General features: G+C 37.7%; 2 protein-coding genes across 2 annotated transcripts; both read right to left on the bottom strand.

The window, feature by feature from the left end:
• Nucleotides 1-1,331: 1,331 nt before the first annotated feature.
• LOC130746283 (ethylene-responsive transcription factor ERF023-like) lies at nt 1,332-2,159 on the bottom strand. Its single transcript, XM_057598853.1, has one exon. It carries the CDS (start codon nt 2,043-2,045, stop codon nt 1,476-1,478), a length of 570 nt encoding a protein of 189 aa, XP_057454836.1. The 5' UTR covers nt 2,046-2,159; the 3' UTR covers nt 1,332-1,475.
• Nucleotides 2,160-6,231: 4,072 nt separating this feature from the next.
• LOC130746282 (beta-glucosidase 12-like) lies at nt 6,232-22,595 on the bottom strand. The gene is made up of 10 exons (XM_057598852.1): nt 22,520-22,595; nt 22,262-22,339; nt 22,040-22,127; nt 21,625-21,874; nt 7,917-8,032; nt 7,626-7,840; nt 7,485-7,516; nt 7,092-7,194; nt 6,895-6,991; nt 6,232-6,691 (listed from the first exon to the last, which is right to left on the bottom strand). Exons 1-10 carry the CDS (start codon nt 22,578-22,580, stop codon nt 6,508-6,510), a joined length of 1,224 nt encoding a protein of 407 aa, XP_057454835.1. The 5' UTR covers nt 22,581-22,595; the 3' UTR covers nt 6,232-6,507.
• Nucleotides 22,596-23,090: the final 495 nt, after the last annotated feature.

Below are 23,090 nucleotides of genomic sequence, written 5' to 3'. Positions count from 1 at the left end.
ATGAATCCTTAAAATAATCTTTGACTTTTAAAAATGAAATTCCTAACCTTAGTTTGATGAAAACAAATATGTACAAGTATAAGTTTAATTAAACTTGTCCATAAAAGGAAATATGTAAGGAACGTAATAGCTAGAGCTCTCCATTATTGAAAAGGAGATGGCCTCAACAAATTGATCGGTTGCATTAACTTGCACGCATGCAGAGTTAATTGAGGAGATATTTTCAGTGAAATTATTAAGGCAAAAATTTGATGGATAGGAATAGGATCTACTCCCTAGTCCCTACCGTTGGTCTTTGATCTGAAAGAGACTACTTACCATTCAAATATACTTTTTACTTCAACAAATTAAATTATTAAACAAAACCATAACTTCAAACAAAGATAACTATGCTTAATTTAAATCATGAGTTAAACAATATATTCTCAAAACCGATAGTTATGAGATTAATTAACCTTTCGTTTCTCTATTAGGAGATTGACCAATTGGTTTTTTTTTTTCACACGAATTAATCGACCGCAACCGCTTGTTTGGAATGAAGTGCAGAACCACTACATCAATTCACTTATTTCATTGTATATACTTTTTCTGCAAGAACAATTTTAAAATGTAAAACTTTATTCCATTGAGTTAAAATGGAATTTTAAATAGATTAATTAACAAAAAACTTTAATTTTAGTTAATTTTAAAATAGACTCAATATTATAAAAATTAAAAAAATCATTTTAATAGATTAATTACTTTTTAAAGATATAAATTTAAATTTAAAAATAGTTCCAAAAAAAATTTAAATAAAAAAATATTAATGTATTTTTTATTCTAATGAGTGTTTTTATTTTTTATTTTTTATATCATATTGTGTAATTATGATATCTACATCAAACACAATAAATTATAGGATAAAAAGTACTATATGATGTTTTTATTTTATCTTGTCTTTGTTAAACTCATTCTATCATACTTTATCATATTATAACTATCATTTATTTCCACCTTCAAGTAAGAAAACAATATATTATAATTTATGTTTAATTAATTTACACTTCAATATGAAAAAAAGAAATGGAGAGATGAGAGATAAAAAAAAAAAGTAGAAAATGTGATGAGTGATAGATTAAAAAGAAGATATATAAATAAAAAAGTAAACGTGTAAATAAGATGAGAGTGTGAATAAATAAATAAATAAATAAACTAATGTGATGTGAATTCATGATTGATTAGACATGATCACATGAAGCTACAAAGTGACATAAGTTAGTTTGAAATAAGAAAAGAAATAAGTTCACGGGACACGTGTATGCGTTTTTGAGTTAATTATAGCACAATAATAGTGAGTAAAACAATTGCTATTAGTACTGATAAATGATAATCTCAGTCATAATGAATATTTTGATCAGAAAACATAGAGTAGGTTATATAAGCAATTAATGTACACTAACCAAACCACAGCTAGCATAAATAACCATTAATACACATTACAGGCACGCCGTGAAAGGTTGCTGCGGTGGCACCTCAACCTCCGGCAACGCCGTGATGTCACCGGAAGAACTCCACCAGCTGCCGTTCATGAGCTCTGGCAGCTCTATCTCACCCCAGAAGTCCTCTGCTACGCTGCCGTCGCTATCCGAGGTAACAACGCTCTTCTCCGGCGACACGGCGGAGGCTCTCTTGGCCATCATGCGAGCTGCCTTGGCCGCCGCCGCCTGGATGTCCCTTGCAGTGCAAGAAGACGGCGGAGGCAGCGGCGGAAGGCGGTGAACCTCGTTGGGGAAGTTGAGCTGCGCCTTGCGTCCCTTCAGGCAGTAGGCGGCGACGTCGTAGGCCTTCGCCGCCATCTCCGGCAACGGAAACGACCCCAGCCATATGCGAGACTTCTTCCTCGGCTCCCGAATTTCAGACACCCATTTGCCCCATCGCCGCTTCCGGACGCCGCGGTAGACTGGGTGGCGCGTTCCGCCGCGCACGCTGTCGGATTTCTCCACGGCGGTGGTCACCGCTGCTTCTGCCACGTCATCTTCTGCAGCACATTGCAAATGATGCTCCATTCACAAAATTTGTATGAGCAACGCTTCTTTTTGTCTCTGAATTAACTTCTAGCCTTATAATATAAGCTTCTCATCAAAGCAGTGTGAAATTACCTAACTACCCCTATATAGAGAGAGAGGGTCAAAAGTTTTTCTCTATTCAGGTTAAAAAAATTTAAGGCGATTGAATAATGTTGATTTCAAAGTAGAGAAAATTGTCGAGTTTAATAAATATTTACATCACCTTAAATATAAACATGAGAATTCAAACCTGCAACTTCTGAAGTACGAGACATGTCATGCTCTACTAAATAAGTATTTGAGAAATAAGTATTTGAGAGGATGAAAAGTTGCTGATTTTATTTTCCTACGTAAAGGACCACCAGCATGCAATTAAAGATGGCATTGGCGTGTTAATTTTCAGTCCCTCACAACGCGCAACACTATGACACTTGACAAGTGATGCTACATTTGGGCATAAAGTATTTGCATTGGTTACATTAAAATTGACTATATGATAAAAGATAAATCCTATACATGGAATTTAGATTAATGGTGAATATGAACCGCACGGAATGATTGTTGAGACTGATTTTAACATTTGAGCGCGCAATATGATATGATCAATGATTTGTTAAAAGGTATCATTCGTGTAATGGTAAAATTGCTTGCACATTTGGGTTTGTTTAAAAGAAGCTTCTTGGCTCAGAATGACTATTGAGTGTTGATTAATTTTGTCCATAATCATGGGGGAAATATATCTAAACTCGGCAGCTATTTTTCTTTGAATAAATCTTTGTTCACACTACCAATATCACTCACATTAGAGAGCTAATAAATAATAGAAGGAAATAATGACATGAAAAAATATTAAAATAATATAGAGGAATACAAGATGTAACCCACGGGAAATAATTTTGGACAGGACACTTAGCTTGAAAAAGTTTGAGATTAACCCCCCAATTAATTTATTTAATTTGAACATGAAACGACATGACTTGACACTTTCCAGAATAAAGCCCCATTTTTTAAAACTTGAACCAAGATGTACAAAACAATGCAAATAAATTTGACCGAAAAAAAGACATGCACATAAATTAAAAAAATTACATCACATCCATGAAACGCATATAGGAACCATTACTTTTTTTTCTAGCTAATCATTTGAATGCAAATGATGAGTTTGAGTTTTTTTTTTTTACATCCAAAAGATAAATTATACCTATTAGAGATTGATCTTTAAACCTTCATCTTCTAATCCATATATATGTCTCTTAATTCTTACTAGTTGAACTATCATTTGAAAACAAATGAGTTTGAGTTGAATTGAACGAGATTGAAAAGTAGCAATAAAAAAATTAAAACAAAAATGTAAGTTTAGTATGAAAATGTTCAAACGGGATTCTTCCCCGAAATTAATATAAAAAAATGTTCAAACGGAAATGTGATCAAAATATATGATTAAGAATGAAAGAGATCGATGCTAGAATTGTATCTTCACTATCTTGATTAATTTTGACATGTGTTGAAAATATTTGAAGAAACTCTATCACGGAGGGAAGATAATTTATAGTGTATTAAACCCTCCATTCCTTCATATTTATCACAATTTTGAGAGATTTTTTTGAATTTTGATATTCAAGAAAACATTCTCATACAACTCCGTTAAAATATATAATAAGTTAAATATTGAATATATTTGTCAAGAAATAATTAATTGTGAGACATGATTCATATATGTCAGGATATTATAATATTACTATTTGATTCATGTAAGCAACCCTAATTTAATAATGAGAAAAATACTTTAATTATTGTGGTTGTTATAGATTTAGATAAATGCAGTTGAAAATTGGTAAAGAAAAAACTAAGAGGAAAAAAAATCTCCCTCATTGATTTAGACATTTTAACAAGGAGCTAGCAAGTTGCAATGACAAAGAAAGGTGAAATTTAAAACGAGGGGGAAACAAATTGGACCCCTCATGATAATGACCAGACCGTGAGGCCCACACCAACAAGCGGCGCGTGGTAATACCACAAAATGTATGGCCACTGTCTCCTATCCTACGGCCAAGGGAAGAAGTTGATACAAAGTTCATAATTACAAAGAGACATGGTGGCTTTATAATGGCCAAGGGTGAGAAAAATCAGAAGTAACACCCTATTTGACACTCTTATTTGTTTTTGTACAAAGTTGCTAAAAGGAATAACAAAAACGACAACAACACTAGAGTATCAAGAAATAGGCTATTTGACACTCTTATACTCTCTCTAATTAGTTAACGTTTATAGGCTTAATAGCATTTTTCGTCTCTCACTTATCACGATTTGACAATTCTGATTCCTCAAGGAATTTATTAGTCTACAACGTCTCTCACATTTACTAACTGTTGCAGTTTTGGTTTTTCGTCAACGTTCATCTAATATTTAACCGCTTTTAATTAAAAGGACTTTTTTTTTTCCCGAACCAAAACAAAAATGAGCATGTTTGGAAATAAGTTATGAACACACTCCAAAACACATCTAGTAGAAGTTATAAGAGTGTGTGCTCACTTTAAAGGGTTTTCCTCAACATGGTGTGGTAACACAGTACCAAAACCCACGACATTCAGTTGTTCCTTTTTTTGTGATTGCTTTTGTGTTTTTGGTGGGTGTGGTGGACATTTTATTGGTGACTAGCAATTAATGGTGACATAACAAAAAGCCCATATCTCACTATTGTTGTAGAAAATGCTATATAGTTGGCCACTTAGCTTGAGTTTGAGAGAGTTTTGGAAAGCGGAAAATGTATGTAGATACACGAATTAATGGTCAAATTAGTCCATGTGTTTATAAGTGAGTTTGATTTTAGTCTCTCTGAGAAAAAATGACATTTAGTGGCGGTAAAAAACCGCCAATAATTGTAAAAATGACCTTCACTAATCGTCATTTTTCCTCAGAGGGACTAAAATCAAACTCCCTTACAAACTCAATGACTAATTTAACTATTAACCCTACATATACTCATTTCAGACGCTGTAATTTTTTTATTACAGTGTCAACCAATTAGATACATATTAAAGATTTGCGAGATATAATTCTTTTAATTTAGAGTAAAGTACACTCAACCCCCTCAATGTTTGTTAGAATTACACTCCACCCCATTCTTATCTAAAATCTACACCCCACCCCATTTTATATAGAGGCAAATTTAGTGACGAAAAATATTATTCATTAATAATTAGTTATTATTTAAATTGTTAATCAATAATTTCAAAAAATATTTTCAATATAATCCAATAAATTTAAAAATGTAAACATTACAGTCTCTCTCACTCTCTCAATCGTGTTCTTCTTCCGTAAATTCACAATGCAAATTTTGCAATAGCACACCTGACCGGTTGACAAACATACCTCGAACACAGTGAAACATGCTTGTGTTTTCATATTTGGTAATAATTCAATTTGAATTAAAATAATCTCTTTATACCTCTAATTTTCAAAATTGGATTGTAGACCCTAAAAGCAACACAAATGGGTGAAGAAAATTGAGAAACAAAATTAAGAAATATGAAGTGGATCGGAGGTTATTAGAACCCTCAACAGTGCGGTGGGGCACCGTTTTTAACAAAATCCAACAACATCTTAAACCAACAGAGCGTTCACTCACAACTTAAAGGGGTGAAGTTCACAAGAAGTAGTTGAACAAGTGGCTTTGGGGATGTGCGATTCACGTTCTGGGGTTCAGGTCGCAACAAAACTTTGAGGCATGATGGTGCCATGGGGTTTCACATTCTGGGACGGTGACCACCGTGTTAAAGGGAGCAAAGACTTGGTGGTGAGCGTTTGTGGTGAGAAATATGATTTGGAGATAGATGAGACGTGGACTTAACAGACAGAGTTGATGGTTTTTTTAAATTTAATTCAGTAAAATTATTTTCATAAATTAATGTATGATAGTGTATATGCATTAAATTTATTTAAATTTTAACTAATTAGTAATTATTTTTTATTAGTGACGAATTTGTTTTCATCACTAAATTTTGCCTTTATAAAAAATAGGGTGGAGTGTAGATTTTAAAAAAGAATGGGGTGGAGTGTCATTTTTGCAAACCTTGAGGAGGTGAGTGTATTTTACTCTTTAATTTATTTAATTTAATTGGTTGACCAAGAAAAAAATTTAAAATTAAACTCTTTTTAAAACGATATCTATCTAATTTATGCCATCTCAAAACAACAAGATCCTAAGTACAGAACCATAAAAGGGATCTCTATAGGTGGGTTTCTCTCCCTCTTTAGAGGTTATTCCTTACTATGTCAGAGTTTATATTCTTCCTCTCCTCTACAATCACCATGATTATGGCTTCATGTGTTTCCGAATGAGTTTTCAAACATGCACGAAGTATTAAAGTTTCATTTAAAGTATATTCTGATACCAAATTGGCAAAATGGAGGACCTCTTACTAGTAATTCATTAAACATTCATGTCCATTGATCTGCATCTTCACTGGGACTTCAATTCTTGATGGAGAAACCTCTTAAACCATCTAGCTGAGTCTTTTGGATATCTCTGTAATCCATCAGTATAATTAACATAAACAAGTCCAAATCGAACAGTGTAACCGTCTGACCACTCGAAATTATCCAAAAGTGACCATACAAAGTAGCCTCTAACATCCACTCCTTTCCTACCAAATGCATAGATGTACTCAAGTTAGAATATCTAAATTTGCAAAACTTATTTAGTGTATGTTAGGAAATTCTTCTACAATTGATTATAAAGTCAAAACTAAGGAATGGAGAAAAAACTTTTGTGAGTTTTAAAATTAACTAAAGAGAAACCAATTCAAACATGCAAAGCTTATAGAATGAATTAATTTCATATACTTACAATATGGCACTGTGAACATAAGAAAGATGTTGAATGTGGCAGTCTATTCTCTCTTGGTCATGGAGTGATCCTTTTCCATCGTTAAACTCATCATAACCTGCAAGTCATTTCAAGCAATGTCATTAATAGAACTTACCAAATTAATTTATGTGACCAATTAATAATTACATCATAACTATTCTGCAAATTTAAAATACCATTCTCTGTTATGTACATGACTGGATTGTTGAACTTGTTCTTGAAATAGAGCATGACTTCTTCAATTCCTCGCGGATAGAGGTATATCCACACTGAGGCTGCCTGTGAAATAATCTCCATAAATTATGCTTTCATAGATTAGATCATTCGAGAGTGAAATTTTGAAATCCTTGAGCTATAGAAAACAATCTTCAAAGGAGAAGAAAATAGTTTGAATTCTTATAATCGTGCCGCAAAGCTAGCTCAGGATTGAGAATTTTCCAACAATTTATAAGAACTTCTTTGACCAGCTGTTAACTAATTAAGTAATATGTAATAGTTCTGAGATTGAATTCTTAAGGTGAATGATGTTGTGATAGAAGGAATTTTTACAAGTAATTTATAGTACTTACCCTTGGACCAATAGGAACTCCATCACGCTCATCTGATGAAAAACCATTTACATATGTAAATATAAACCATAAATTTGAGCAAGATTAGAAATGCTACATACATTATTATTAGCCACAATAATTTAGTTCATGACATCTTACAAGTAAGCTTAGCACAGTAATCTGTGAGGTATGTTCTGTTTTGGCTGGGGCATTCAGCATCAGCGGCATATGCTGTAGAGTAATAGTTGATGCCAATGAAATCAAAAGAGTTCTTCAACATTGCTGATTGCTCTTCAGAAAACTTTGGCAGCCTTTCTCCCAAGTAGGAAACCATTTCAACCGGGTATGAACCTGAATTCAGTGGTTTCATCAACCTAATTGGAAACAAAATGGTGAGGTGAGACATCAAATTAATACGATCACCAAAATAAAAATGATGTAATTGCTTACCAATCCACCGTGAAAGCTTTGACCCTAGATGCTGCATCAATGTCTGCTGTGGATTGAGACAATGGTATAACCCAATCTATGCCTTGAATAATACCAATTTGTCCCCTTTGTGTACTCTGAAAAAACATTTTAAAAAATATGATTGACTATAAAGGCTAATCTTAGGTTATGAAAAAAAACATGTTTGGTCGCCTTATTCACGTAATATTATTTTGGGTTAAACCTGAAAACCGTCCCTGAACTTTAAGTGAGATTTGATTTCCGTCCCTCGTCGGAAAATCTTCCTAAAGACGCCCTCAGACTACCTTTTTTGTCCGGAAACCGTCCTTGCCGCAGATTTACCTCCGACCGTCGTGCCCAGCTGGCAGTTTTGGGCTTACGTGGACATGCCACATCATTTCATTGAATGACATGGATTTTTTATAATTAAAATAAAACTTAAAATAATTACACCTGAATTAACCCCCAAATATCCTTAATTAACACACTAACCCTAAAAATAATTATTAACAAAGAACCCAGAAACATTAGATTTCATCTTCTTCATTTTCATCTTCAAGTTCTTCAAAGATAAAATCCTAGAAAACTGAGAAAAAACCCCTCTCTAGCGGCTCCTCTGTTTCCATCTCAATACACGCCCCTCCGACCGCGTCTTCTTCTGGTCCTACGGTTTTTACCTCTCGCGCTTCCTTCACATGTTGAGGACCATCTTCGTCATCCTACGACGTCATAAGCTCGTGTTCTTCCATCTCTTCTACCACTCGATCTCCGCCTTCACGTCGTTCTTTCCCCATTTTTTTTCCAGTGTTCTTCTTTTTTTTTTCCTGATTTTTTCCTTCTTTTGTTTGTTTTTGTTTATGTTACCTGTTTTGTAAATAAATTTATCTTTTGTCTAAAAAAATGTTATGTTAGTTTAGGGTTAATTTGAGAGGATTTGTTGGGTTGAAGGTTACAATGTTCTTGAAATCTGGATTTTTGAGTTGAAGATAAATGTTTTGTGGGTTGAAGGTGAAGATGACTATGTAAGATCAAGTTTTGATCTAGTAGTACAACTCTATGTTTTGATAATTACAAGTTAACCTTTTGATATGAACAATTATGGTACTCTAACGTGTTTTTCTGAGTGTGCTATTTACAGGCTCTGACCTAAATTCAATCCCACACAAATCAGAAGCACTGTGCATAAAGAGTGACCCAAGCAACGCTTTCGCATTGACCATGTTCAATATGAACAGTGGAAAAGCTTCAGAAGTTCTGAAGCTACACAAACTCTGATGTGGACTCAGTCACTAGAAGCTCTGAAGATCCAGAAGTTCTGATAACCAAGAAACACTGAAGGTTCAGATGTTCTGATGGTGTAGAAGACTCTGAAGATACAGAAGCTGAATAGTGGAAACTCTGATGTCCAGAAGCAAGAAACTCTGAAGACCATGTACTTCCCTCTGAGTTCAGAATCAAAAGATACAACGGTCAGAGGATCTGTGCTTTCCCTCTGACTCTGATCAACCGGCTTCACAAGTTCCAACATGAAGCATTCCCCTGATCAGAAGTCTCCTAGGTTTAAAGGTCAAGTCACTATCCAAGTACAAAAGCAACTGTACCATCCTGACGACCTACCTAACGTTCTCAGCCACAACAGAAGCTGAAATTTCCAGAACTGCCCTCCAACGGTAGCATTTCCATGCAGCGTTCAAACCCTAATCCTTGGAGTATAAATAGAGGCTGAAGTCTGAAAGATGCGGTTGGAAGAATTTACACAAGCACAAGCTATATTCAAAAACCTTCAAGCATTCTTTCATCTGAAATTCATTGTGTTTACTATTAGCTTTTTAGAAGCAAATCACTTGTAAACATTCTTTGATAAACAGTTTGTTTAGTTCCTTTAGGAGATCAAGGTTGATCGGATCCTAGAGAAGACTAAGAGAGTGAATCTTAGTGTGAGCTAAGTCAGTGTAATTGTTAGTCACTTGTAGGTTTCAAGTGCAGTTGTAACTCTTACCTGATTAGTGGATTGCCTTCATTCTAAGAAGGAAGAAATCACCTTAACGGGTGGACTGGAGTAGCTTGAGTGATTTATCAAGTGAACAAGGATAAAAATCCTTGTGTGCTTTTCTATCTCTTATTCTTAGCACTTAAGTTCTCGAAAGATTTGTCAAAATCTTGAAGGTGGAAGTTTTATCTTGAAAACGTTATTCAAACCCCCCCTTTCTACCGTTTTTCATACCTTCAATTGGTATCAGAGCGCAAGTTCTGATTACCACACCTAACAATGTTCAGTGATCCGGGCCGGTGTGAAAAACAATGGCTGCCACCACCAGTGAAACTCAAAGAGATGGTTACAATGCAAAACCTCCTATGTTCGACGGTCAAAGGTTCGAATATTGGAAAGATAGACTGGAAAGTTTCTTTCTGGGTTTTGATGCAGATCTCTGGGATATTATTGTGGATGGCTACGAGCGTCCAGTTGATGCAGATGGCAAGAAGATCCCAAGGTCAGAGATGACTGCAGATCAAAAGAAGCTGAACTCACAACATCACAAAGCAAGAGCAATTCTTCTAAGTGCTATTTCTTATGAAGAGTACCAGAAGATTACAGATCGTGAGTTTGCAAAAGGCATTTTTGAATCTTTGAAGATGTCTCATGAAGGAAACAAGAAAGTCAAAGAATCAAAGGCATTGTCTTTGATCCAAAAATATGAATCCTTCATCATGGAGCCAAATGAGTCCATTGAAGAAATGTTCTCCAGATTTCAGTTGCTTGTAGCTGGCATACGACCTCTCAACAAGAGCTACACAACAAAAGATCATGTCATAAGGGTCATCAGGTGTCTTCCTGAAAGCTGGATGCCTTTAGTGACATCAATTGAGCTCACAAGAGATGTTGAGAATATGAGTTTAGAAGAACTCATCAGCATTTTGAAATGCCATGAGCTGAAGCGTTCTGAGATGCAAGATTTGAGGAAAAAGTCTATAGCCTTGAAATCCAAATCTGAAAAGGCTAAGGCTGAGAAGTCAAAGGCTCTCCAAGCTGAAGAAGAAGAATCTGAAGAAGCATCAGAAGATTCTGATGAAGATGAGCTGACTCTGATCTCCAAGAGACTCAACCGCATCTGGAAGCACAGGCAGAGCAAGTACAAAGGCTCTGGAAAGGCAAAAGGAAAGTCTGAATCCTCAGGCCAGAAGAAGTCATCAATTAAGGAAGTCACATGCTTTGAGTGCAAAGAATCAGGGCACTACAAAAGTGATTGTCCAAAGTTGAAGAAGGACAAGAAGCCAAAGAAGCACTTCAAGACAAAGAAGAGTCTGATGGTGACATTTGATGAATCAGAGTCAGAGGATGTTGACTCTGATGGTGAAGTCCAAAGACTCATGGCTATTGTCAAAGACAAAGGAGCAGAGTCAAAGGAAGCCGTTGACTCTGACTCAGAATCAGAAGGAGATCCTCACTCAGACGATGAAAATGAGGTATTCGCTTCTTTCTCTACCTCTGAACTGAAACATGCTCTGTCTGATATCATGGATAAGTATAACTATTTAATGTCTAAGCATAAGAAGTTGAAAAAGAACTTATCTGCTGTTTCTAAGACTCCTTCTGAACATGAGAAAATTATTTCTGAGTTGAAAAATGATAATCATGCTTTGATCAATTCTAACTCTGTGCTTAAGAACCAGATCGCTAAGTTAGAAGAAATAGTTGCTTGTGATGCCTCTGATTGTAGAAACAAATCTAAGTATGAAAAGTCTTTTCAAAGATTCCTAGCTAAAAGCGTAGATAGAAGCTTAATGGCTTCAATGATCTATGGCGTAAGCAGAAATGGAATGCATGGCATTGGCTATTCTAAACCAATTAGAAATGAGCCCTCTGTGTCTAAAGCTAAATCTTTGTATGAATGCTTTGTTCCCTCTGGTACCATATTGCCTGATCCTTTACCTGCTAAAGTTGCTAAAGCCCCTCTTAAAAAGGGATCATTCTCCATGTCTAAATATCATGCAAAAATTCCTTTACATTATCATGTTGAAAAACCCAAGGTGATCAGAACCTCTGGGGTAACTAACAAGAAAGGACCCAGAAAGTGGGTACCTAAGGACAAGATTATCTATGTTGCAGATATCCTTGATAGCTCCACTGAAACACCAATCATGGTATCTGGACAGTGGATGCTCGCGTCACATGACGGGAGAAAGGCGTATGTTCCAAGAGCTAAAACTTAAGCCTGGAGGCGAAGTTGGTTTTGGAGGAAATGAAAAGGGTAAAATTGTTGGTACTGGTACTATTTGTGTAGATAGTAGTCCATGCATTGATAATGTGTTATTGGTAGACGGCTTAACTCATAACTTATTGTCTATAAGTCAATTAGCTGACAAGGGTTATGATGTTATCTTTAATCAAAAGTCCTGCCGGGCTGTAAGTCAGATTGATGGCTCTGTTCTTTTTAACAGCAAGAGGAAGAACAACATTTATAAGATCAGATTATCTGAGTTGGAGGCTCAGAATGTGAAGTGCCTTCTTTCTGTTAATGAAGTGCAGTGGGTATGACATAGACGGTTAGGGCATGCCAGTATGAGAAAGATTTCTCAGCTGAGCAAGCTAAACCTTGTCAGGGGCTTACCCAATCTGAAGTTCGCTTCAGACGCTCTTTGTGAAGCATGTCAGAAAGGCAAATTCACAAAAGTCCCTTTCAAGGCAAAAAATGTTGTCTCAACCTCAAGGCCGTTGGAACTTCTGCATATCGACCTTTTTGGACCAGTGAAAACTGAGTCTATAGGTGGCAAGAGATATGGGATGGTCATCGTTGACGACTATAGCCGCTGGACATGGGTAAAGTTTCTAACCCGCAAGGATGAGTCTCATGCTGTGTTCTCTACCTTCATAGCCAAAGTGCAAAACGAGAAGGCTTGTAGGATTGTGCGTGTCAGAAGTGACCATGGTGGAGAGTTTGAGAATGACAAGTTTGAGAGTCTGTTTGATTCCTATGGAATTGCACATGATTTCTCTTGTCCCAGAACTCCTCAACAAAATGGTGTTGTTGAGAGGAAGAACAGAACTCTTCAGGAGATGGCTAGAACCATGCTCCAAGAAACTGGCATGGCTAAGCACTTTTGGGCAGAGGCAGTAAATACAGCATGTTACATTCAGAACAGAATCTCTGTGAGACCAATTCTGAATAAGACTCCCTATGAATTGTGGAAGAACATCAAACCCAACATTTCTTATTTTCATCCTTTTGGTTGTGTTTGTTATGTTCTTAATACTAAGGATAGATTGCATAAATTTGATGCTAAGTCTTCTAAATGTCTATTACTTGGTTATTCTGAAAGATCTAAAGGTTTTAGATTTTATAATACTGATGCTAAGACTATTGAAGAGTCTATTCATGTTAGATTTGACGATAAGCTTGACTCTGACCAGTCAAAGCTAGTTGAGAAGTTTGCAGATATGAGCATAAATGTTTCTGACAAAGGCAAAGCTCCAGAGGAAGCTGAGCCAGAGGAAGATGAACCAGAAGAAGAAGCTGGTCCCTCTGATTCACAAACTCTGAAGAAGAGCAGAATCACTGCAGCTCATCCTAAGGAATTGATTCTGGGCAACAAAGACGAACCAGTCAGAACCAGATCAGCCTTCAGACCCTCTGAAGAGACCTTGCTTAGTCTGAAAGGATTGGTGTCCTTAATTGAACCCAAGTCCATAGATGAAACTCTTCAGGACAAGGATTGGATTTTAGCCATGGAAGAAGAATTGAATCAATTCTCCAAGAACGATGTTTGGAGCTTAGTGAAGAAGCCTGAGAGTGTCCATGTAATTGGAACAAAATGGGTGTTCAGAAACAAGCTGAATGAGAAAGGAGATGTAGTCAGAAACAAGGCGAGGCTAGTTGCTCAAGGCTACAGCCAGCAGGAAGGAATAGACTACACTGAAACATTTGCTCCAGTAGCAAGACTAGAAGCAATCAGACTGTTGATCTCTTTCTCAGTGAATCACAACATAATTCTACATCAGATGGACGTTAAGAGTGCCTTCCTAAATGGATATATATCAGAGGAAGTCTACGTTCATCAACCCCCAGGTTTTGAAGATGAAAAGAAACCAGACCATGTGTTCAAATTGAAGAAATCACTCTATGGTCTGAAGCAAGCTCCCAGAGCATGGTATGAGAGACTCAGCTCATTCCTCCTGGAGAATGAGTTTGTAAGGGGTAAAGTAGATACAACTCTCTTTTGCAAAACTTACAAAGATGATATCTTAATTGTGCAAATCTATGTTGATGATATTATATTTGGTTCTGCTAATCAATCTCTATGCAAAGAATTTTCTAAGATGATGCAGGCTGAATTTGAGATGAGTATGATGGGAGAACTCAAGTACTTTCTGGGAATACAAGTTGATCAAACACCAGAAGGAACATATATCCATCAGAGCCAGTACACTAAAGAACTTCTGAAGAAGTTCAATATGCTGGAATCTACAGTGGCAAAGACTCCAATGCATCCTACATGCATTCTGAAGAAAGAAGATGAAAGTGGTAAAGTATGTCAGAAGCTCTATCGTGGCATGATAGGTTCTCTTCTATACTTAACTGCATCTAGGCCAGATATATTATTTAGTGTTCACTTATGTGCTCGTTTCCAATCAGATCCAAGGGAAACCCACTTAACTGTTGTTAAGAGGATCCTAAGGTATCTGAAAGGTACCACTAACCTTGGCTTGATGTATAAGAAAACATCAGAGTATAAGCTTTCAGGTTATTGTGATGCTGATTATGCTGGAGATAGAACAGAGAGAAAAAGCACTTTTGGAAATTGTCAATTTCTGGGAAGTAATTTAGTCTCATGGGCAAGCAAGAGGCAATCAACAATTGCTCTATCAACTGCAGAGGCAGAATATATCTCAGCAGCAATATGCAGCACCCAGATGCTCTGGATGAAACATCAGCTGGAGGATTATCAGATCCTTGAGAGCAATATCCCAATCTATTGTGATAACACTGCTGCAATATCATTGAGTAAGAATCCTATCTTACATTCAAGGGTAAAGCACATTGAGGTAAAGTATCACTTTATTAGAGATTATGTACAGAAGGGCGTACTTCTTCTGAAGTTTGTTGATACTGACCATCAATGGGCAGATATCTTTACAAAGCCCTTAGCAGAGGATAGATTTAATTTTATTCTGAAAAATCTGAATATGGACTTTTGTCCAGAGTGAAGATGGATCAGAACCTCTGACTATGATACTTCTTGATCAGAAGAAGGTAACTCCATCAGAGTGTAAGTACCCATTGGTGCTGACTCTGAAGCTGAGACAGTAACACGTGTGTCAGTATCTCTGATGCATAGTTCCTTGTGCCCCTGTGACAGTCTGTCATGATAAGTGTAGATGTGCTTCTCTCCTGCGTGTGATATGTGTATTTATTGTTACTATCATGTCTTTAATTTTTAACCGTTGATCTTAAAATGCTTTTTGAATCAACAACGGTTATTTGATAAAACCCACTATCACACACGATCTCCTACACTTTCGGTTTTTACTCTCTTTCTTCTGTATTTTCAAAACCGCTTACCCACGATCTCTCTCTCGCTCTCTATTCATCTTCAACCTTCATCTTCTACCCAAAACCTTCAACCGCTCCAACAATGGTGAGACAAACCAGAAATGAAGCCGCTGAAGCAACAAGTTTCCCTCACATGGTAGTTGGTCAAGCTACAGGCCAAATGGGTCCTGAAGCTCCTGATCAAGGTCAAGCTCAAGAGCAAGTCATTCTGATTGCTGAACGGGGCTGTGCCGTTCATTGTGTGTATGCTCCTGAAGAACTTCAAGTACTGGCAGAATGGAGATTCGACCTCGACAATCTTGCTACAAATGGGTATGATCTTCGTCCTGAAGTCCGTGTTCAAGGCTGGGAAAATTACTTCAACAGGCTTCGAGGACCGGTGTACGACAAGTTGATCAAGGAATTCTGGAAACATGCTGACTACGATGACACTCAGGTGGTATCCTACATTCTTGGAAGGAGGATCATAATTACAGAGAAGTCATTTGTGAACCTACTGGGTGCAGAGACTGCACATGGGTATCGATTTCAACTCACTGAATCGAAGCTGAAACCCAAAACGAAGGATGAGACCAACAAGGCCCTGTACACCACATACAAACCGGGCAAAACTGATTACAAGGTGGTGGATCTTCATCCCAAGCTCAGAATCTGGCACAAGATTCTGCTGCACTGTATCAACCAAAGGCCAAAGGGCAGTTCCCCAGATTACATCAATTTCAGCCAGAAGGCGATGTTGTTCTTCATCCAAGACAAGCAGAAGATCTGCCTTCCCTACTTCCTGTTCTCTTACTTGAAGGAGTGTATCAAGAAGTCCAGAACTACTGCCTCCATTAAGTCAGCAATCAAGTATATCCCTTTTGGGAGATTGCTATCAGATCTCTTCATTGAGAGCAACCTGGTGCAAGATCTGGTCCATGCTGGATGCGTAGAGGATCTGACCACCATTGTCAGTGATGTCTTCACTGCCAATTCTCTGAAGAAGATGGGTTTGGTCCAGAAGAAAATCGCCCCTGCTCATGAAGACACATCTTCTGAAATCAGAAAGAGTAGGGTGCCTCTGAATGACTACCCTCTGTGGACGTAGGCAGACAATCCTGAAGCTATTAGGTGCTATGTTGAAGACCTAAGGGCTCAAGGCTTTGAAATTGATCTCGATGAATTCTTCAGAAGACTGCCGCCAGCTCAAGAGTTTCCCTCTCCTACCAAGAGGAAAGTTCAGAGGAAGATGGTCTTAGCCGAATCCTCTTAGGAATCTGATGGCTCTCAGAAGAAGAAGAAGAAGGCTGACCAGCCAAAGAGGAAACATGATGAAACCATCAAGCCTGATGCTGGTGGTGATGGTAATGTTGGTCCTAATAAAGATGGTCCTTCTCCTCCCAAGAAGAAGAAGAAACAAGTAAGACTTGTGGTGAAGCCTACAAGTGTGGAACCTGCTGCTTAAGTGATCAGAAGGATTGAGACTCCTGTCAGAGTGACTCGGTCTTCAGCACGATCATCAAGTAAGTCTGCTATTGCTTCTGATGATGATTTAGATACATTTGATGCACTCCCTATCTCTGCTATGCTGAAACATTCCTCCAACCCACTCACTCCTATCCCAGAGTCCCAACCAGCCACACAAACTACCTCACCACCCAATTCACCAAGGTCTTCATTTTTCCAACCTTCTCCAAATGAAGCACCTCTCTGGAATATGCTTCAGAACCAACCTACAGGACCCTCTGATCCAACCTCACCTATTACCATCCAATACAACCCATTAACTTCTGAACCCATCATCCCTGATCAACCAGAACTTAACCAACCAGAACCTGAACCCAGAACTTCTGATCACTCTGTCCCCAGAGAATCAGAACGTCTGGTTGCCAGAACCACTGATACAGATTCATCAAGTGTCTATACACCTGTATCATTCCCAATCAATGTTGCTGACTCCTCCCCTTCCAACAACTCTGAATCCATTAGAAAATTCATGGAGGTTAGAAAAGAAAAGGTGTCTACCCTAGAAGAGTATTACCTCACTTGTCCAAGCCCTAGGAGATATCCTGGCCCTAGACCTGAACGTCTAGTTGACCCAGATGAACCTATCTTGGCCAATCCCTTACATGAGGCAGACCCTTTAGCTCAACAAGCTCAACCTGACCCTATTCAACAAGAGCCAGTTCAACCAGAACCAGAACAATCTGTGTCTAACCACTCTTCGGTTAGATCACCCAATCCTCTGGTTGAAACTTCTGAACCACACCTTGGAGCCTCTGAACCTCATGACCAAACCTGTGACATTGGCTCTCCCCAAGGTGTCTCTGAAGCTCATAGCAGCAATCACCCAACCTCTCCAGACCAATACCTCTCCATAGTTCCCTACACTCACCTCAGACCCACCTCTCTCTCCGAGTGCATCAATGTGTTTAATCAAGAAGCTTCTTTGATGCTACGCAACGTGAAAGGTCACACTGACCTGAGTGAGAATCCTGACTCTGTTGCTGAAGAATGGGATAATCTGAGTACTTGGTTAGTTGCTCAGGTCCCTGCTATGATGAGTCATCTCATTGCTGAAAGGGATCAGAGGATAGCAGCTGCAAGGCAAAGGTTTGCAAGAAGAGTGACTCTTCATGAACAAGAACAAAGACATAAGCTTCTTGCAGCTATTGAAGAGGCCAAAAGAAAGAAAGAACAAGCAGAAGAAGCTACACGTCAAGCAGCAGCTCAAGCTGAAAAAGCCAGATTAGAGGCAGAGAGACTTGAAGCTGAAGCTGAAGCCCGTAGACTGGCACCAGTAGTTTTTACTCCGGCTGCTTCTGCTTCCACTCCTGCTAATCAAGCTGCTCAGAATGTTCCTTCCAGCTCCACACCGTCAAGCTCGTCCAGACTCGACCTCATGGAACAACGTCTTGATACTCATGAGTCTATGCTACAGGACATGAAGCAAATGATGATGGAACTTCTGCGTCGATCTGATAAACCCTAGTTTTAGGATCTCTTCGCTTTTCTTTTTCTTTAACTTTGTTTTATTTTGTTAACTTCTGTTTCTTTTTCTTTAGTTATTCTACTTTGTTCGTTTGTGATTATCTATGCATATCTATATATTTTTTTTGTCACATATGTTTGCAAAAATCTTTTTATTCATAATCTCTTTATGTTTACATCATACAATTTTTTTTTCCTATAGTCTAGAATGGAGGATCCTTCCTCATTCTCCTGCACTCCTGGCGCTGCTCTGACCTCTCCCTCTCCAGACGATCCAGTGAATACTGGATGTTGTTGAGATTGACGTTCTGCTCATCCCTCTCCAGAATTTCTTCTGAAGTCTTGAGCTTCTTTTCTATGATTTCTTTCTCTTCCAGCAGCTTCAGTTCAAGCTGGCTGAGTTCTTGTACTTCCTCTACGAAGGCAAGGAATTCCTCTAAGTCATTCTTCAACTCTGGATGCAGGTCTTCTTCTAGTAGTGACCTCGTCAGCTCCGATATGGTTTTTGTACCCTCTGGATGCCTTATATTAAGGAACAAGTCCTCCTCAAAGGCCTTCCTTCTGAGCTCTTCAAGTGCTTCCCTGTATGATGCCATTTTTTTTCAAATTGATCGAGTTGTGAAGCTTACCCTCTTTCTCCATCGCTTTATATAGGCTTCACTTTCTCCCTGGAAGTTAATGCTTCTTCAGTTTCTCGAGGTTTAATTCTTGGTAACTGACCCCTTTCTTTACTCCCTTGGCCGGTGGTAAACGTTCTCCTTTTGCATTAACTTTTCTCTTTAATTCACCTCACTCTGACTCATGCATCGTTTTATTTTTTTTGAAACTTAGACCTTCTCTAAGGGGGAGTACCTTGTACTTCAAGCTAAGTTTTTCACACCCCAGGCTTTTTGCTTATGACAAAAAGGGGGAGTACAACCCAGTTTTTGATGTGTAAGATGTGTTAGTGTGACTTATTTTTTCTTTTGGAGAATTTAAGAGTTCCACCTTTATGACCATAGATGTGTCACTGGGCAAATACAAGGAATACATTTCACTTCTTCTGAAGAAATTTAAGTTTGACTCTGACCCAAGACTCTGATACCTTGTCCGTTGACTCTGAATACTTATGCGCTCTGATTATTCTTATTTGTCTATGTCATAAGTTTTTCACTCTGAACTCTTATATTATTTAGCTCAGAATCTAGACTTTTCTAACGTTTTCATCAAGTATTAGATTCAGGGGGAGCTAAGCTCAGAATCAAGCCGTGACTTGAATTCAGAATGAGCAAGATAAACTATTCACATCAGGATAAGTCTTACTCTATATCCCTAAACTCTGAGTGAATTCAGTTTAATGTTTAAGAATTGTTCATCAAAAATCTTAGTTTTGTCATCATCAAAAAGGGGGAGATTGTAAGATCAAGTTTTGATCTAGTAGTACAACTCTATGTTTTGATGATTACAAGTTAACCTTTTGATATGAACAATTATGGTACTCTAACGTGTTTTTCTGAGTGTGCTATTTACAGGCTCTGACTTAAATTCAATCCCACACAAATCAGAAGCACTGTGCATAAAGAGTGACCCAAGCAACGCTTTCGCATTGACCATGTTCAATATGAACAGTGGAAAAGCTTCAGAAGTTCTGAAGCTACACAAACTCTGATGTGGACTCAGTCACTAGAAGCTCTGAAGATCCAGAAGTTCTGATAACCAAGAAACACTGAAGGTTCAGATGTTCTGATGGTGTAGAAGACTCTGAAGATACAGAAGCTGAATAGTGGAAACTCTGATGTCCAGAAGCAAGAAACTCTGAAGACCATGTACTTCCCTCTGAGTTCAGAATCAGAAGATACAACGGTCAGAGGATCTGTGCTTTCCCTCTGACTCTGATCAACCGGCTTCACAAGTTCCAACATGAAGCATTCCCCTGATCAGAAGTCTCCTAGGTTTAAAGGTCAAGTCACTATCCAAGTACAAAAGCAACTGTACCATCCTGACGACCTACCTAACGTTCTCAGCCACAGCAGAAGCTGGAATTTCCAGAACTGCCCTCCAACGGTAGCATTTCCATGCAGCGTTCAAACCCTAATCCTTGGAGTATAAATAGAGGCTGAAGTCTGAAAGATGCGGTTGGAAGAATTTACACAAGCACAAGCTATATTCAAAAACCTTCAAGCATTCTTTCATCTAAAATTCATTGTGTTTACTATTAGCTTTTTAGAAGCAAATCACTTGTAAACATTCTTTGATAAACAGTTTGTTTAGTTCCTTTAGGAGATCAAGGTTGATCGGATCCTAGAGAAGACTAAGAGAGTGAATCTTAGTGTGAGCTAAGTCAGTGTAATTGTTAGTCACTTGTAGGTTTCAAGTGCAGTTGTAACTCTTACCTGATTAGTGGATTGCCTTCATTCTAAGAAGGAAGAAATCACCTTAACGGGTGGACTGGAGTAGCTTGAGTGATTTATCAAGTGAACCAGGATAAAAATCCTTGTGTGCTTTTCTATCTCTTATTCTTAACACTTAAGTTCTCGAAAGATTTGTCAAAATCTTGAAGGTGGAAGTTTTATCTTGAAAACGTTATTCAAACCCCCCCCTTTCTACCGTTTTCATACCTTCAGACTAGTTATGAACTTTTTGGGTTTCTGGATATGAAGATGGTAAGGATTTATATTTTTTACTAAGAATTTTTAATTCAGAAATTTGAATTAGGTCCCTCGATATAAAGAAAAGATTGATTTTGGTCCCTCATTTAATGGCATGGTAGTGCCACATAAGCCCGCCGGTGCCACATAAGCACGACGGTCGGAGCTTCATCGACAGCAAGGACGGTTTCCAAACAAAAAACGTAGTTTAAGGGCGACCTTAGGAAGAATTTTCAGTGAGGGACGAAAATCAGATCTCACTCAATGTTCAGGGACGATTTTCACGTTTATCCCTATTATTTTTATCAATAATATAAATAAAAGGAAATGCAATGATATCTAGAAATACCCTATAGCACACGACTTATTAATCCGCTGGCATCCTGACCTCTTTAAGAGAATATTTTCTAATAAATAGACTTGTAATTAGGCTAGCAGGTCAGGTCAAACCTTAAAATTTGGCCTATGGCAGCCCACTTATCAGGTTCAGTCGCAAAATCACAATGAAGGTCATCCTATTTCCACCCCTAATTGCTAGTAATTAAATTAGCAACGACCTACCTGGTAGTTTTCCCGGTAAACTTTGACAACAGTAGCGTGTGCAAGAAGCTGATAGTGGGAAACAAGGTAGGGTTCGGTTGCAGAATCACCTTGTGTGTAGTTGAACCATTTAGAGCATCTACCAGGGGCATACACGCCTTTTGCGTAAGCCTCTCTTGAGAAAATATATGGCCCATTTAACGTGATCCAATTCTTTACTTTGTCACCAAATGCCTTGAAACAAACTTCTGCATAGTCCGTGAAATCCTTCCTAATAACAATAACAATGGTTCTTAAACAACCATTTTCTGAACCAATCACAATGAGTGTGTTGATGTGTTAAATTGAGTTCTCAAAAAATGTGTTGCTAGCACTTCTCTTTCGTTTATGCAATGCATGAATTTTTTTTCTTTGAATGATATTCATTATTACTTACACAATTTTTGGGCTCAAAAAGCCACCATATGCATCTTCTAGGCTTTGGGGGTAATCCGCATGGAAAAGAGTAACATAGGGCGTAATGCCTGTTCAAAACAACACGAGTATTAGTTAACACCCGTTTAATAAAGAGAGGTTAGATGATAAAAGGGTGACATTAACAAAGAGAGAACAAAATGATAAGAATGAAACAAGTTATCGAAGAAAAGTAATTTCAAACCTTTTGATAGAAGTTCGTTGATGAGGTTGTCGTAGTATGCGATGCCTTCCCTATTTATTCCACTTGATAAGTTTCCACCTAATACACAATCAACACTCTATTAGTGATTTGTTCTCCCTCAATGAAATTATCTTCAATATTCTCTCTTTTCTCGCACGTGATTTTTTCAACTAATCAACATGCTTTTTTGCAAACATTATCTAATTTGGCACTTTATCCATAATAATAAAATGACTGTGATATGATATAAATTCTCACCTGGAAGCAGCCTAGACCATGAGATGGAGAATCTATAAGCATCAAATCCTATGTCCTCCATGATTAGTATATCCTCCTAAATAAAATAAAAACACTTCATAAGTTGCATTGTATTGCTTTCATTTAATATTGAAATGGTAATGATTTCATAACATATGTATGTACAATATTAAACGGGTAAATGGTCACTTTCGTCCTCAAAAGTGTTAACCGACTTCATATTCGTCCCTGAATGAATTTTATAAATCTCGCGGTCCTTGGAAGTGGCTAACGCTAGTCAATTTAGTCCTTGGTGTTAAAAAAACTGACGGACGTTAACGGAGAAGCTGACATGACACATTTTTTTGCCACTTAGACAATCTTTTAACTGTCAATTTAGTCCTTCTATTGAAAAGTTAATATTATCTATCTAATTTTTTTTTCACTTTTGGTCCATTTCTTCTTTCTTCCATCATCTTCATCCCCCTTCTTCCATCATCTTCACAAAAAACTCTTCCCCTTCTTCATCAACCCATTCATCAACTACGTCAACCAAAAAATAAAAAATTTAACGTTTTATGAAACAAAATAA

This window comes from Lotus japonicus, chromosome 3, assembly GCF_012489685.1.
Source record: "Lotus japonicus ecotype B-129 chromosome 3, LjGifu_v1.2".
In the NCBI taxonomy this organism is placed as follows: Eukaryota; Viridiplantae; Streptophyta; class Magnoliopsida; order Fabales; family Fabaceae; genus Lotus; species Lotus japonicus.
The sequence above is the reverse complement of the archived record's forward strand: the minus strand, read 5'-3'. Positions and strand labels throughout refer to the sequence as shown.

Coding starts and splice junctions, on each gene's coding strand:
- LOC130746282 (XM_057598852.1), bottom strand. CDS start 22,580: ATGGAGGACATAGGATTTGATGCTTATAGATTCTCCATCTCATGGTCT. Junction 21,875..22,039: donor TTTTTGAGCCCAAAAATTGT/GTAAGTAATAAT, acceptor TATTGTTATTAG/GAAGGATTTCACGGACTATG. Junction 7,195..7,484: donor GAGTTCCTATTGGTCCAAGG/GTAAGTACTATA, acceptor ATTATTTCACAG/GCAGCCTCAGTGTGGATATA.
- LOC130746283 (XM_057598853.1), bottom strand. CDS start 2,045: ATGGAGCATCATTTGCAATGTGCTGCAGAAGATGACGTGGCAGAAGCA.